This window comes from Poecile atricapillus, chromosome 4, assembly GCF_030490865.1.
Source record: "Poecile atricapillus isolate bPoeAtr1 chromosome 4, bPoeAtr1.hap1, whole genome shotgun sequence".
NCBI classification, from domain to species: domain Eukaryota; kingdom Metazoa; phylum Chordata; class Aves; order Passeriformes; family Paridae; genus Poecile; species Poecile atricapillus.
The window spans coordinates 16,420,608-16,433,054 of record NC_081252.1 but is presented as its reverse complement, the minus strand read 5'-3'; the positions used below and the strand labels follow the sequence as shown (position 1 = coordinate 16,433,054).

The 12,447-nt window shown below is 39.8% G+C and overlaps 1 protein-coding gene across 1 annotated transcript; it reads left to right on the top strand.

Moving 5' to 3' along the window:
• The first annotated feature begins 1,369 nt into the window (after window positions 1-1,369).
• On the top strand, window positions 1,370-10,781 carry SPARCL1 (SPARC like 1). The gene is made up of 10 exons (XM_058837211.1): window positions 1,370-1,423; window positions 1,551-1,604; window positions 4,049-5,200; window positions 5,900-5,969; window positions 6,571-6,689; window positions 7,274-7,394; window positions 8,163-8,299; window positions 8,670-8,818; window positions 9,709-9,857; window positions 10,352-10,781. The coding sequence occupies exons 1-10, from the start codon at window positions 1,370-1,372 to the stop codon at window positions 10,378-10,380; spliced, it is 2,034 nt and encodes a 677-aa protein (XP_058693194.1). The 3' UTR covers window positions 10,381-10,781.
• Window positions 10,782-12,447: the final 1,666 nt, after the last annotated feature.

Genomic DNA, 12,447 nt, shown 5'->3' with positions numbered 1-12,447 from the left:
CTTATTCAAGACCTATGCTTCCTATTGGCTGCTGTGGGCTTGCTGTTAACAAGAAAAGAAAATACAAAAGCCCTGTCCTGCCACTTCAGCTCAGATTTATTCCAACAACTTTTTCATTAACTGAGCAAAGGTGGTAGAGGCAACTTTTACAGACAAATTAGAAAACTGCAATTATAATTAAAATACAACATGCAGAACTTTTCATTTATGACTCTCAAACTAGTTAACCAAAACAAATCTGACAAATGAGAGTTTTAAAAGAGGAAACTCAGTTAACTGACGTGCCCGGATCTGTGTTGCTCACCAGCATCAGAAAGAAATGGAAATCAAGCCTACCTGACATTCAAATCTATCTTTCCTCAGTCACTTGCCATGCCTTCAAAAAGCACAGTATACAGTTTTCAGGGCTTTGAAAAACTGAAATTGGATTATTACTCTGCATTTCTGACAAGTTGCCTGCATAACCCTCAGTCTAACAACACTTGCCTTGATCTGAAGTGACTGCCCATATTCAGCCCAGTGAGACATTTTGCATATGTTCATTAATGGCTTTTGTTGTATTCTGCCTTTCCCTCTGAAAACATCTTAGACATCATGCCAAAGAGATAATAGATAATTAGTCAAGAGGTAATTTGGAAACTAACTGCAAGAAAAAATTGCATGCTAGATATGCCCCACTAATGAGTATTTTGATCTTCATTAACTGACAGATAATGACATTAAAAAATGTTTAGTGGGATCTTCCAAAAGTGTACACTTTGGGTGACAGTTTGTGAGAAAACAGAAGCAGGACTGAATCCAAAGCAGGACTGTACCCATTCTTCAAGCAGCCTGGGCAGCACCTCTGAGCTTGGAGACCTGCTGAGCAGAATTTCACCACTTAATTCTTCCTACCAGACACAGAAGGGAGCAGTCAGGAGACACCTCAGCCATTGAGATGCCACAAGCAGGCACTGCCTCAGAATTCAATAAAAAAGAGTTATTTTACACAAAGTGGTATCTCAGAAGGGGGGATAAATACAAGTATTTGTAAGTATTTATGTACTCAACCTATGCCCATTCAAACTCTGCCTCTCAGTAGCACCCACCGGAGTTCATGAACATAGCCTACAGCTTAATCACTGTCAAAGAACTGAGACTAAAGTGTTCTCTAGCAAAGTTGGTCTCACATCTGAGTTTACTGCATAGCAATTTTGTGGGTCTCCAGACTTAACAAGTTACGGCAGCGACTACATTGCTTCCATCAGTCATTTCTAGGTCATCATACCCAAATCCTAACTTGTTTTGTTTTCATATCTCTTGCAGAAAGGAAACCTCTAAGCCATACCTCTGTACCATTAACTATTTTCCTCTACAAGATCTGGAAAACATGAAGGCTCTAGCTCTCTTCATTTGTCTTGTAGGACCAGTTTTTGCTATTCCAGTAAGTCCTCATCATGCTATTATTACCAGGAATTTAATTTCCCATTCTGAAAATAATCTATGTTATCCCATTGACCAATAAAAGGTTGTTATGGATGTGGAGATACTCACATATTTGTCTTTTTTAGACCCACCCTGTAAATCACCAGCTCAGAACTCACAGACAGAAAACTCCAGGAAAGGTACTCTTCTTGTTCTTTAAACAATAGGAAGTAACTTACATTTACATTCATCTTAAATATAAAAACACATACATACTGGTTGGCAAATTGATTTGTGTTAAGAAAACTTTAGGTCCTCTCACCCCAAGAATTAGTGCCGAATATCTCATGCCTTGCATATTAAACAACTGCAAACAGGACAAAATCTAAAGCTCTAAGTGGAAGTTTCACTTATTGATAAAATTACCTTAAATGAATCCCCACATATCACCATTACCCAAATTTGTAAAAGTAATAAGCTCCAGTGACAGAAAAAATTATTGTCATCACAACTCCAGTACAGGAGAGGAATGAAATCCTCAGTTTATCACACCAGGGATCATATGCAGTCTCAAATATGTAAGAATTTTAGCTGCCATATGTTTCATTATTCATGGTGCAGAGCATTAGACACAGCTTGTCCTGGCAGAGTACTCTGTGGCTGATGGGCCAGATGCCCTGATGGCAATGAGACAGAGGATTTCACCAGCCCTCCCCATGCCACATATGTGTGGTAATGACAGAGCCAGTTTAGCATTCATGGCTGACCCAAATAAAAAAAATTCCTTTTTATTGCACTGTTCTGGTGAGCTTTTGTGGCTCAGACACAACGGATCTTGGCTCCAAGCCACTGGGTGTTTCAGAACTACTTAACTCAGATCATGCTCTGTAGTAAGAGATTCAAAATACCCACTGTTATGCTAACCATTTTTTTATTTTTAATTATAAACTATATCCCACTCTCTACAGCTTTCCAGATACATTTCATATCAATCTGTATCGTGCTCTGCACTATGAAAAATGAAAAATTAACTTTTCCTAATGAAGTATCCAGCAGAGGAAATGGTATAAATATTAGTTTGTAGCCTATAGCTGTCTGTACCAGAAATAGCACACAAAAGACAGCTGCATCAAAACAAAACCTTGCAGTAGCAAACAAATCATCAGTTCCAAGTGTGTGCATCATCTATCAGAGGCCAGTTCTCCCCCACAGTATCTAATCTCAGACAGTGACTGAAACTTGCCCAAGTTTCTTCACGAGTACCCGAGTTCTAAGAGCTGATTTTACCTGGGGGATGAAGGTATAACAGAAAGCAGCATCTGGAATCTGTACCCAGGCACACCTCTGCAGGACAGCTGCAGGACAAGGCTTCCTGTCAAGACATGACCCAATTCTTTCTCAAATTGCTGCTTCAAACACAGGCACCCACAGCAAAAAATCTTAAAGACTGTTTGGCCTTGTGTTTTCTGAATCTGTAGAACTTTGGAAAAGCTCCACAGTGAATTTCTGTTAGATTGGAGCAAATGTACAATCTTCCCATGAAAAAGTTAGACAGTGAGTATAGTTCCCAGTACTATTCCCACATCAGCAATGACACCAGGCAAAAGAAAAAAAAAAGTGAAACTTTAGATACAGCTTTGACATTAGGAAATAGGATATAACTGATCCACAAGAACCAAGTTAATATTTCCAATCCTACTTTTTTTAAAGTAGGCATAAGACTGCCCAAACTAAAAGAAAAAGCTATTCCAGAACTTGGGTGCTGAGAAGAACCAATCTTCCCAAATTAAACTTCCCAAAAGCTTTAAGAAAAATCAGCATCAGGTGCTATACTGCTGTAAGCAATAAGCAGCACTGAACATCCCTAGGTGCTGTTCAGAAATACACACAGCAGCAGAAAGGTAATTGCTTCAGCAATATCTGGCAGTCATTTTAGTTCCTGCTTTCTCCTCCAGCATTTGAACCATTTCCACTGAAGATACTGCTTTTGCTATTGGCTTGACAGATTAAAAAAAAAAGTTATCAAAATGATATCAAATAATGATATCAAATATCTATAGTTGATCTTATAATTGTCACCACACACAATAATTCCTGGTGACTTCAGCCAGGAAGCAGCGATATATCAGACTCAAAGTAGATGAATATATGGATTATAAAACCAATGCAGGGCACATCTCAGGAATTACTATCATGACACCTCGTGAAATGTGCACTCTCTTCACCTGCTCCTCTTTTCCCAGGTCCCTTATTTTTCCCTTATCTGTGTAGGAAGTTATGTTTCACATCCCCCTTCTCTGAGGTAAGTGATAATTACTGCAGCCTACAAGTGCCTGTAGTTACGACTAAAATACTAATTACGCATTTTGAGATTTCACAAGACACCCATATGCATCTGTCTCTGAAACAGTTGCATAGACCTCTCCAGAAACTCCAGCAATAAAAGAAGGGACAGATAAACAGATTTTCTGAGAAAGACAGGGGGCACCAGTGGTGAATTTCATGCTCTGGGCTAGTTTAAGAGAAGCACATAGAAAGAAAATAAATAAAGCCAGTGCCATGTTTGGCAAGAGAAAAATTACACCACATCAATTTCACATAAATCCTAAGATTCATTAATCTGATTTTTTTTTTTTTTCCCAAGAGTGAATATATTCATCCTGAAGCCTCAAAGAAAGAGAACATAGGGTATGTAGACAAGGATGATTTGCTGCCCACTCACAGAAATTTAAAACCAGAGGTATCAGTACCAGGCACTGAAGACAAGGATGAGCCCCAGACTATTAGGAAACAAGGAAGAACTGGGAGCGAGCATCAAGTGAAAAACAGCCTGAAAAGCATTGATTTCCTTGCACTGCACAATAAACTAGGTTTGGCTTCTGATAACCAGGACAGTGACTCTGGGAGCAGTGGCAGAGAACAGTCCAGCCCAGAGCATGACCAGCTCAGGAAGCATGAGAAACATGGGAACACGGCAAACCAACACCTTCCAGGCCATGCAGAACACCCAGTGGGTGCTTTCAGCCTTCATCATGAGCATAACATGTGGAAATACAACAAAAATTCTGTTGGCTTGTCTGAAAAAAACAGTGAAAGCAATGAAGAGGAAAGCACAGAAGAAGAGAATGAGGAATGGGGTGAAGAAATTGATTACAGAGACACAAAGAACAAAGGCCATCGGACACATCAAGGTGACCAATACAAAAGACAGCAACATGAGAACAGCATGCAATCAGATGAACTCCTGAGAGATTCCAGCCAACCAACCTGGAAAACCAAGAGACACAGTGAGAAATTTGACCTAGAAGAAGAGAGTGAGAACAAGAAGAAGTCCTATAAAGAAGAAATCCCCATCTCTAAAAAAACCCATAATGAATATCAGGATGGCAAACAGCAAAGTCAAGAGAGAAAAGACAATATTCAAGTGAACTATCAGAGTGATTATGACATGGTGAAAATACATGATAGGGAAGACAGTAGTGATGATGATGGTCACGACAGTGGTGACACTGATGGTGAGGAGTATCTCAGAAATACCTGGAAAGAAGCAGCCTATGAGGAAGAGGAGAGAATCCAGAGTAATGACCAGGAGAGCACCAGTACTGAGCCTGAAGGGGAAGGAACCACTGATGATGACACTGCCGTTCATAGAGAAACTGAGGATTACCAATTTGTCAATATTAAAGACTTTGAACAAGATTATTATGATCATGAGCCACCTGATTCTGACAACAAGCAACAATTGAAAATTAGTAGCTCTGTTCATAACAGGAATTCAATGGACAGTGAAGATAAGGTAAATTATCTTTAAAATAAAACTTGAATGGTATAAAAAGGGGGAGAGGAACCAGTTCCCAATTTAAATTCCTGATGATTTAAATGACCTGTTGGAGAAAAGCAGGTGACTTCTCAATAGGCAGAAGTCTTATCTCTCCTTCTATTTGCTATTCCTCTGGTTCATGCTGCATCACAGCATCCAGAGCATTTAGATGTATTGGACCAGGAAAGAAGTGAACACCATTCACATAAGAGCTCCAACCCCACTGGGGTATGTAATGAAACACATAAATAAATACAAACACACAGAAAACCTGAAACCCAGTCTCCAGTTTACTATGTCAGCCTATTCACCCTGCTCTCACAAAGATTTTAAATGCTACTACACAAAAGTGAACAGCCTGGAAAGGTAGGGCTAGAGTCCACAGAATAATTATAAGAAACTCAGGCCTTACTGAGCTCCCATTTCTCTCTCTCTCTCTCTCCACCTCCATTTTTTCCCCAAATAACAAGAACACGGTAATACTACCAGAGGCTTTACGCTCTTCTCACACATTTTGTATAGCAACCTCTCTCTGCTGAAAGCAGAGCAAACTGTGCCTCTACTTTGCTCTATATCTGGCTCTATATTTGGACCCCCAAAAAATTTGTCCAAATATTTTTTTTTTCTTCCCAAGATTTACCACAACTTTCTGCTTATGCCTCTGTGACTGTCCAGGTTCAGACTACAGGCAGTTCCCATGGTGAGATGGAAAGTGCCAGCAACAGGAATGAGAAGTCTCCCCTTGGTAAGCCCCAGGCAAAGCTGTCATGTAATTCCCAACTCTCTGCAGCTGGGGAATCTGCTGGTCAGCATTTCTTTTCTGCCTTTCGCAGCACAGGATTTCACATGACTGAACTGTGCTTCTGCCTAATTTTGTGTTCCCAGAGAATCCCTTCCATACTCCCCTGGACTTAGTAATTTGTTTGTAAAAAACATTTGTAGGCTGTGCACAATTTTTTTGTGTCATATAAAAATGGAGACAAAGGCCAGTGCTTGATTCAGCAAAAACAGATGGGATGTTTCACCAAAGGAAGCCAGAATGGAATTGAATGTCAGTCCCTAAGGAACAAACAACTTTTTCTTAAAAAAAAAAAGAAAAAGAAAAAAAATATTATTTTCCCATCCAATTCAAACCTGGGACTGCTAGAAGTCTCACAAAAATCATCACTTAAAGTTTGGCTTGCTTTATTCAATACAAGGTCCAGCTTAATAAAAAACTTAAAAATGCTTTTGAATTTCTTGATGAATATTGTGCTGTATTTTGCTTTGGCTGTCAGTAGTGTCTGACAAACACCTGGCTTTGTCCCATCACTTATACAGTCCCTCTCTCCTGCTAGGATTGCCAGACACATGTCGGAACTTCAAATGCAAAAGAGGCAAAGTCTGCCATACAGAAAAACAAGGGAAACCCCAGTGTATCTGCCAAGATCCTGCTGCTTGCCCTCCCACCAAAGACTATGAGCATGTGAGTATTTCACCCAGTGCACAGGACTGGGAAAAGGCACCTACCTAAAGTGTTCACAAGATAACATATTCCCCTGCTATTATTTAGAATGATTCTACCCTAAAAAGCATGCAAGTGAGTTTTAGTGATTCTAGTAATTGCAGAATTAGGTATAAAGCACCCAAACTCACTGAGTGAGGCTTGAGAGCAGTATGAACCCATGTAACTACACAGTAACTGACTTGCTTCACTCAGTCTCTCAGGGGTTGTAGCTTTTCCCTGTCACTGAAAGTTCTATGTATCCATTTGGTGTTTTAGAGCACATATTGTACATATTGCACATAGAGTACATATGGAGTGAAATAATCTCAGAGGCTATATTACAACCACAAAATTAAACTCAAATATTGCAAAACTGGGCATACAAGCACAGACAACTAGTCCTCATGCAGGCATACAGTAACTAATAATTCTGATACTTCTGATCACGTGTATTCCCTGTGGGTATTCACCACATGTTAATGATGCTTTTATTACGGTAATACCTTTGCGTGACAAGGAATTTTCTCAACACAGTGGTGGGGTGGTGGTTTTGCTTCCTCTAGGTTTGTGGTACTGATAACAAGACTTATGATGGCACATGTCAACTCTTTGGCACCAAGTGTCAACTGGAAGGGACAAAAATGGGACGCCAGCTGCACCTAGACTATATGGGCTCCTGCAAATGTAAGCTTGTTTTTCTTTGAAGAATTCACCTAGATATAAAGAATCAGTATCTTTAATGCATCTGCCAACCCTAAATTACCCTTCTTCCTGTAACCTGCTGCTTGTGCATCAATTATCTGCTAATTCAGACCTTCAAAACCCTAAGCATGTTTAAAAAGTATCTGAAACCTAGACATCTCTCCTGTGCTTACACTGATTTGTTGTTGACCTTATCTTCCCCCTGCACTGTCTCACATGTTCCTATTGCTAGAGCCTCTGAAGATTTTTGTAAATCGTTGACCAGAAAAACAGTGTTTGCAGAGAGTTAATAAATTAAAATGTCCATCTCAAACCCCTGTGGAAAAAACAAACCAAAAAACATCACCCAAATTTAGATGCCAAATGCAGAAGTCAGGATCTAAAAGCCAGAACTGATTTCCAACCTCTTTGACTACTGCAATATGGTAGGAGGAAAGGGCATTCCCAGCCAGAATACTCCCTTGCTGTCAAAAACTCTGCTTTCATGCAGATGACTGATTAGAGCTTCACTGCACAACTATGCTCAAAAGCTGCACAGATATATAAAGGTTGCGACTTGCACAACTGGTTAAGGACATGCACCAAAAAATTGTAGATTTATAATTGAACACATTAGGTGCATTCACAATTTTACATATTAACACCTCCATCAATTTTAATTTTAACTGGAAGTAGATCTCAAATCTCAGAAATGCTCGAATGGGGACTTAACACATGACTTGGTAACAAAACCTTTTCTCTTTGGCACAGTCATCCCCCCCTGTACTGATTATGAAGTGGAACAGTTTCCCCTTCGGATGCGAGACTGGCTTAAGAACATCCTTATCCAATATTATGAACGTGACCTGAACACTTCTGGGATTCTAACTGAAAAGCAGAGGAATAAGGTCAGCAATCCTTTTCAAATAAGACCATGCAGTTACATGGACCAGCCCAGAACATCTCATACTAAATGGCATGAATTAGATGACTTCTGAGATGGCTTATTCCACCCCAAAACATTAATTGTTTGCCCCAGGAGAGAAGATGTGATAAAACTGGTTTAATCTCCTAATAAGATGAGGCTACTGCTTCCCCTTAGATGAGTCTGACAATTAAGCCACAAGAATTTAACTTCCTTTCTAGTTACTGCCAAAGGTCACATGAACAGCAGCAAAAATGTCCTGGACTACCTGAGGTAGTATGCATATGCATATGCATATCATATGCAGATCTTCATCCCAAAACAAAAAATAACAATTTCTGTGTTGAGTTCAGGTCAAAAAGATCTACCAGAATGACAAGCGCCTTGTGGCAGGTGACCATCCGGTTGAGCTGCTCCTGCATGACTTTGAGAAAAACTACTACATGTATGTGTATCCTGTGCACTGGCAGTTTCACCAGCTTGATCAGCACCCTGTTGACAGGTAAAAATATATCTGTGGTTCAGTTCTGATTTGCTGATTAAACTCAGGCTGTTTTACCTTTCTACACACCTCAAGGGATTCTCTACATACAGAACCAGTCCCTTAGCTGTTAGAAGCCAGTGTCACCCCTCTCTAACACGGAACTTTTCCCCTCATTGTTTTCCTGATCATATTCTAGGTCAGAATCTTCTATCCTCTTGCCTTGCATGATCACTCTAAGCTCTACAGTGTCTTAATTCCTACTAATGCTCTCAGCCAGGAAGAAATCCTGTTATTACCAAAGCTAAGAGCAACAGGCTAAGTACAAAGGACAGAGCCCAGGCAGCAAAAATCCATTAATGAGGTATCCATAGTTTTCAACTAACACCACAGAGGTCTCTCAGTTTAAGGAGCAGATATAGTCACAGTTAAGAGGAAGCCTCCAGCTTCTAATAACATAACTCAGATTTCAAGCTTTTTTTGTAGTATCACCCAGATGGGATCCGTATTTCCAAGTTCAGACCTTCAGTATCTCAGGACAATCACACCTACTGTTTTAGAACACAGTTAAGTACTTTTGCAAGCTTGATATCCAGAGAATTAACAGCAAAACTCCACAAGTGATGAGCAAGTTGCTCCTTACAATACTTCTAAGTACTACACAAGTAATACTTGTTCTAGGAAAAAAGATGTTAGCAAACAAATATGCAGCAAAAGCATTTTAATTCATCAGGTATTAGACACCTTTATAATGACCTGGGACAGATTCACTACATAAGCACTGTAAAAAAATCCACTGGGGCATCTCTGATAAAGCCACTGTTGTTGTCTTCTAGCACCTTAGATCAGCTTTGATAATCCTGCTGATTTATTAAGGAAATGCAGCTTTCCATACCTGCCCCTTCTTTCAGATTATTAACACACTCGGAGCTTGCACCCTTGAGAGCCTCCCTTGTCCCTATGGAACACTGCATAACCCGTTTCTTCCAAGAGTGCGATGGAGACCAGGACAAACTCATCGCCTTGAAGGAATGGTGCCACTGCTTTGGGATTAAGGAAGGTAAACTAAAAGAATAGGCAGACGTACCTGACAGAATGATCCTGCAAAGAACATTCCTCAGACCTCAACATAAGGCAAAGAAATTGTAAGCAGAAGCCTGTGGCTACTGTGCCGAGGAAAACAACACTAATAAGGGTCACCAGGGTTAACAACATAGCAAAGGTTAATCCCAGAAGAGTTATGGCACAGAAGCCATTTGGCCAAACAAGCAGACTGAAGAAATGTGTTCAAAATCCCATTGGCAAGTCCCTAATTTTAAGTGGAGGCTGATTCTGGTCAGAGGTCAGATACATGGAACCTTTGCTCTTCCCAGAATTTTTCCAGCTCTTCTGATGACAATTTACCAGTCATGAAGGAAGAAAGCTGCAAGGAGTTATCTTAATACACATATACTTCTACCAGTGATTGTTCATTCATAGCATCAGTCACTTTAGTGATACAGTATAAAAATGTCACTTTGGCATAAAACGTTAATATTTTCTTCTTTGTTGCAGAGGACATAAATGAAAATCTCCTTTTCTGAGCCTGGCTGAACAGACTCCCCATACTGCACTAAAACTGATGAATCCTGCTTCTGTAATTAACAGCTTAACAGCTTTCAAGTAAAACGAGGAATAAGATTCACTGAACCTTAACAAACAACCCAAGTGCAGAAAATTTCTACATTCCTTAACGCAGAAAAATTTAACTACTTCAAATGGTTCGTAGCTAAACAACCAGTGTTTCCCCCAACATGTACCCATGATCTTTCTGAACCAATAAATTCTACTAACCTAATGACTAAGCTGTTCACAAAACTCTTCAGTAGAATTATAGAATGTAGATTTTACCACCCACTGAAATGGGACTTGTTTCCTTTATTTACTGTATTGTCAGCTTAACACTCTGCATAGAAGTCTCAAATAAAATAGAAGTCTACTTGGATATATGGGTTTCGTCACAACTTCATCAAAGAAAATTCTGTTTCTTTCATCTTTGCCCAACTTCTGCTCTCCTCAAGAGGGATGCAATTTAAGCTTTAAAAAAACCCAGGACAGGATGAGATTATTCCTGAATCCCCATAAATTTGTTATTTTAAGATTAACACTTCACTGAAAACACTCCAGGCATGTTCTGCTTTAAGGAAAAAACCCCAAATGTTATTCTCCCATGAAAGATGATCAGTAAACACCTTTCACCTGAACCATGTCACCTCTCCAAAGAAAACAAGATGGGAGTCAGAAATGCTATTTTGGTAGCTTAAATAGTGGAAGTCACATCACCCCCTGCTAACCTGCTCTTGAACCAGCAAAGGCTGACAATCGTTGCCTAACATCAGCCTGATGCTGTGGGAATACGATGAATTAAGCTGTGATTATTTTCAACACAAGAACTTCTTATACAATCCAGAGATTACTTCCCAGCAAAACCAGTTTCACTGCCAGGTTTTTTCCATAATCCTGATTTGTTGCTCACTTCACATTCTGCAATATCACACAGCAGTGTGTAAATAACTCAACTTGCATGGCACGTACAAAAGCACATTCTCTATGCTAGTTCCATTTGGAAAAGATCCTTTCTCTGTGACTTCAAATGTCTTGGGGGAGAAAGTAATTTTGACACTTTTCTACCCTGGCTGCAGCCTATTGCTTGTTTGCTCTTTCTGGTTTTTTTTTAACACACACAGAATTGGGTGGGAGAAAGCACAGCTCTCAAATTGCAAGTACACTGACAGTACACAGCTGGCCTCAAAAGGTAATGACTTTAATCCACAACCTCCCATTTCTTCAGGAAAAAGAATTTATGCTCCTAGTCACTTTGCAGCTTGAGTACTCTCAGTATTATCACCCAAGTACTCCTCCAGCATCGCTACAGTCAGACTATCTATAGTGAAAAAATAAACAACAAATATTCCTTTCATAACACATCTCCACTACCAAGCCTGTCAATCCTCCAAGGACTAGTAGGGGTTGTTACAAAAAAAATCCTGTCCTTTTAATCAGCTGAGAAGTAAACTAAGAATCTAAAACATCTGAAGAAGGCATGATTCATGACATCTTGTGGTTTTCTGATGCAAGCCAGAGTATTAAAAACTATATATAGAGTCTGCATATCCACATCCCCATAACCTATAAGAAGGGTCTGCCCTTGTGGGTCATGCTTCCAAAACCCAATTATACTGCTGGGGTTCTGCTCTGCATAATGTATCACATCACAAAAGAAATGAGATGGGCAGGAAGAGGTGAGCAAGGATTGAAAGAAAAATTAATACCTCTTGGTATTACCTTTCCTTTGAAAAGAACATACTAGTTACTCTGCAAGATTCCCAGGCCTTCCTGCATAAACACCATGAAAAACATGACTCCTCCAGGTTTCACTACCTAATTGGGAGGCAGGGGTAGGGTTGGAAAGGAGAAAGCCCTAAACCCATTCATTAGTTAAGTGGATAAAGTCTCAAGAGTGCATGAGTGCATCACAGCACTGTTACACAAGGCAATTCCAGACCATGATATTTATCACCTTACTTCAACACATGGATCAAAATTCCTGAAGACCTTAGATCACAACATCGGCTTTCAGCTGTCACTGCCACCAACTCCTGACATCAGTA

Excerpts from the sequence above, each read along its gene's own strand:
- SPARCL1 (XM_058837211.1), top strand. The coding sequence starts at position 1,370 with ATGAAGGCTCTAGCTCTCTTCATTTGTCTTGTAGGACCAGTTTTTGCT. Across the intron at positions 1,424-1,550 it reads GACCAGTTTTTGCTATTCCA|ACCCACCCTGTAAATCACCA; the intron begins GTAAGTCCTCAT and ends TGTCTTTTTTAG. Across the intron at positions 1,605-4,048 it reads GACAGAAAACTCCAGGAAAG|AGTGAATATATTCATCCTGA; the intron begins GTACTCTTCTTG and ends TTTTTTCCCAAG.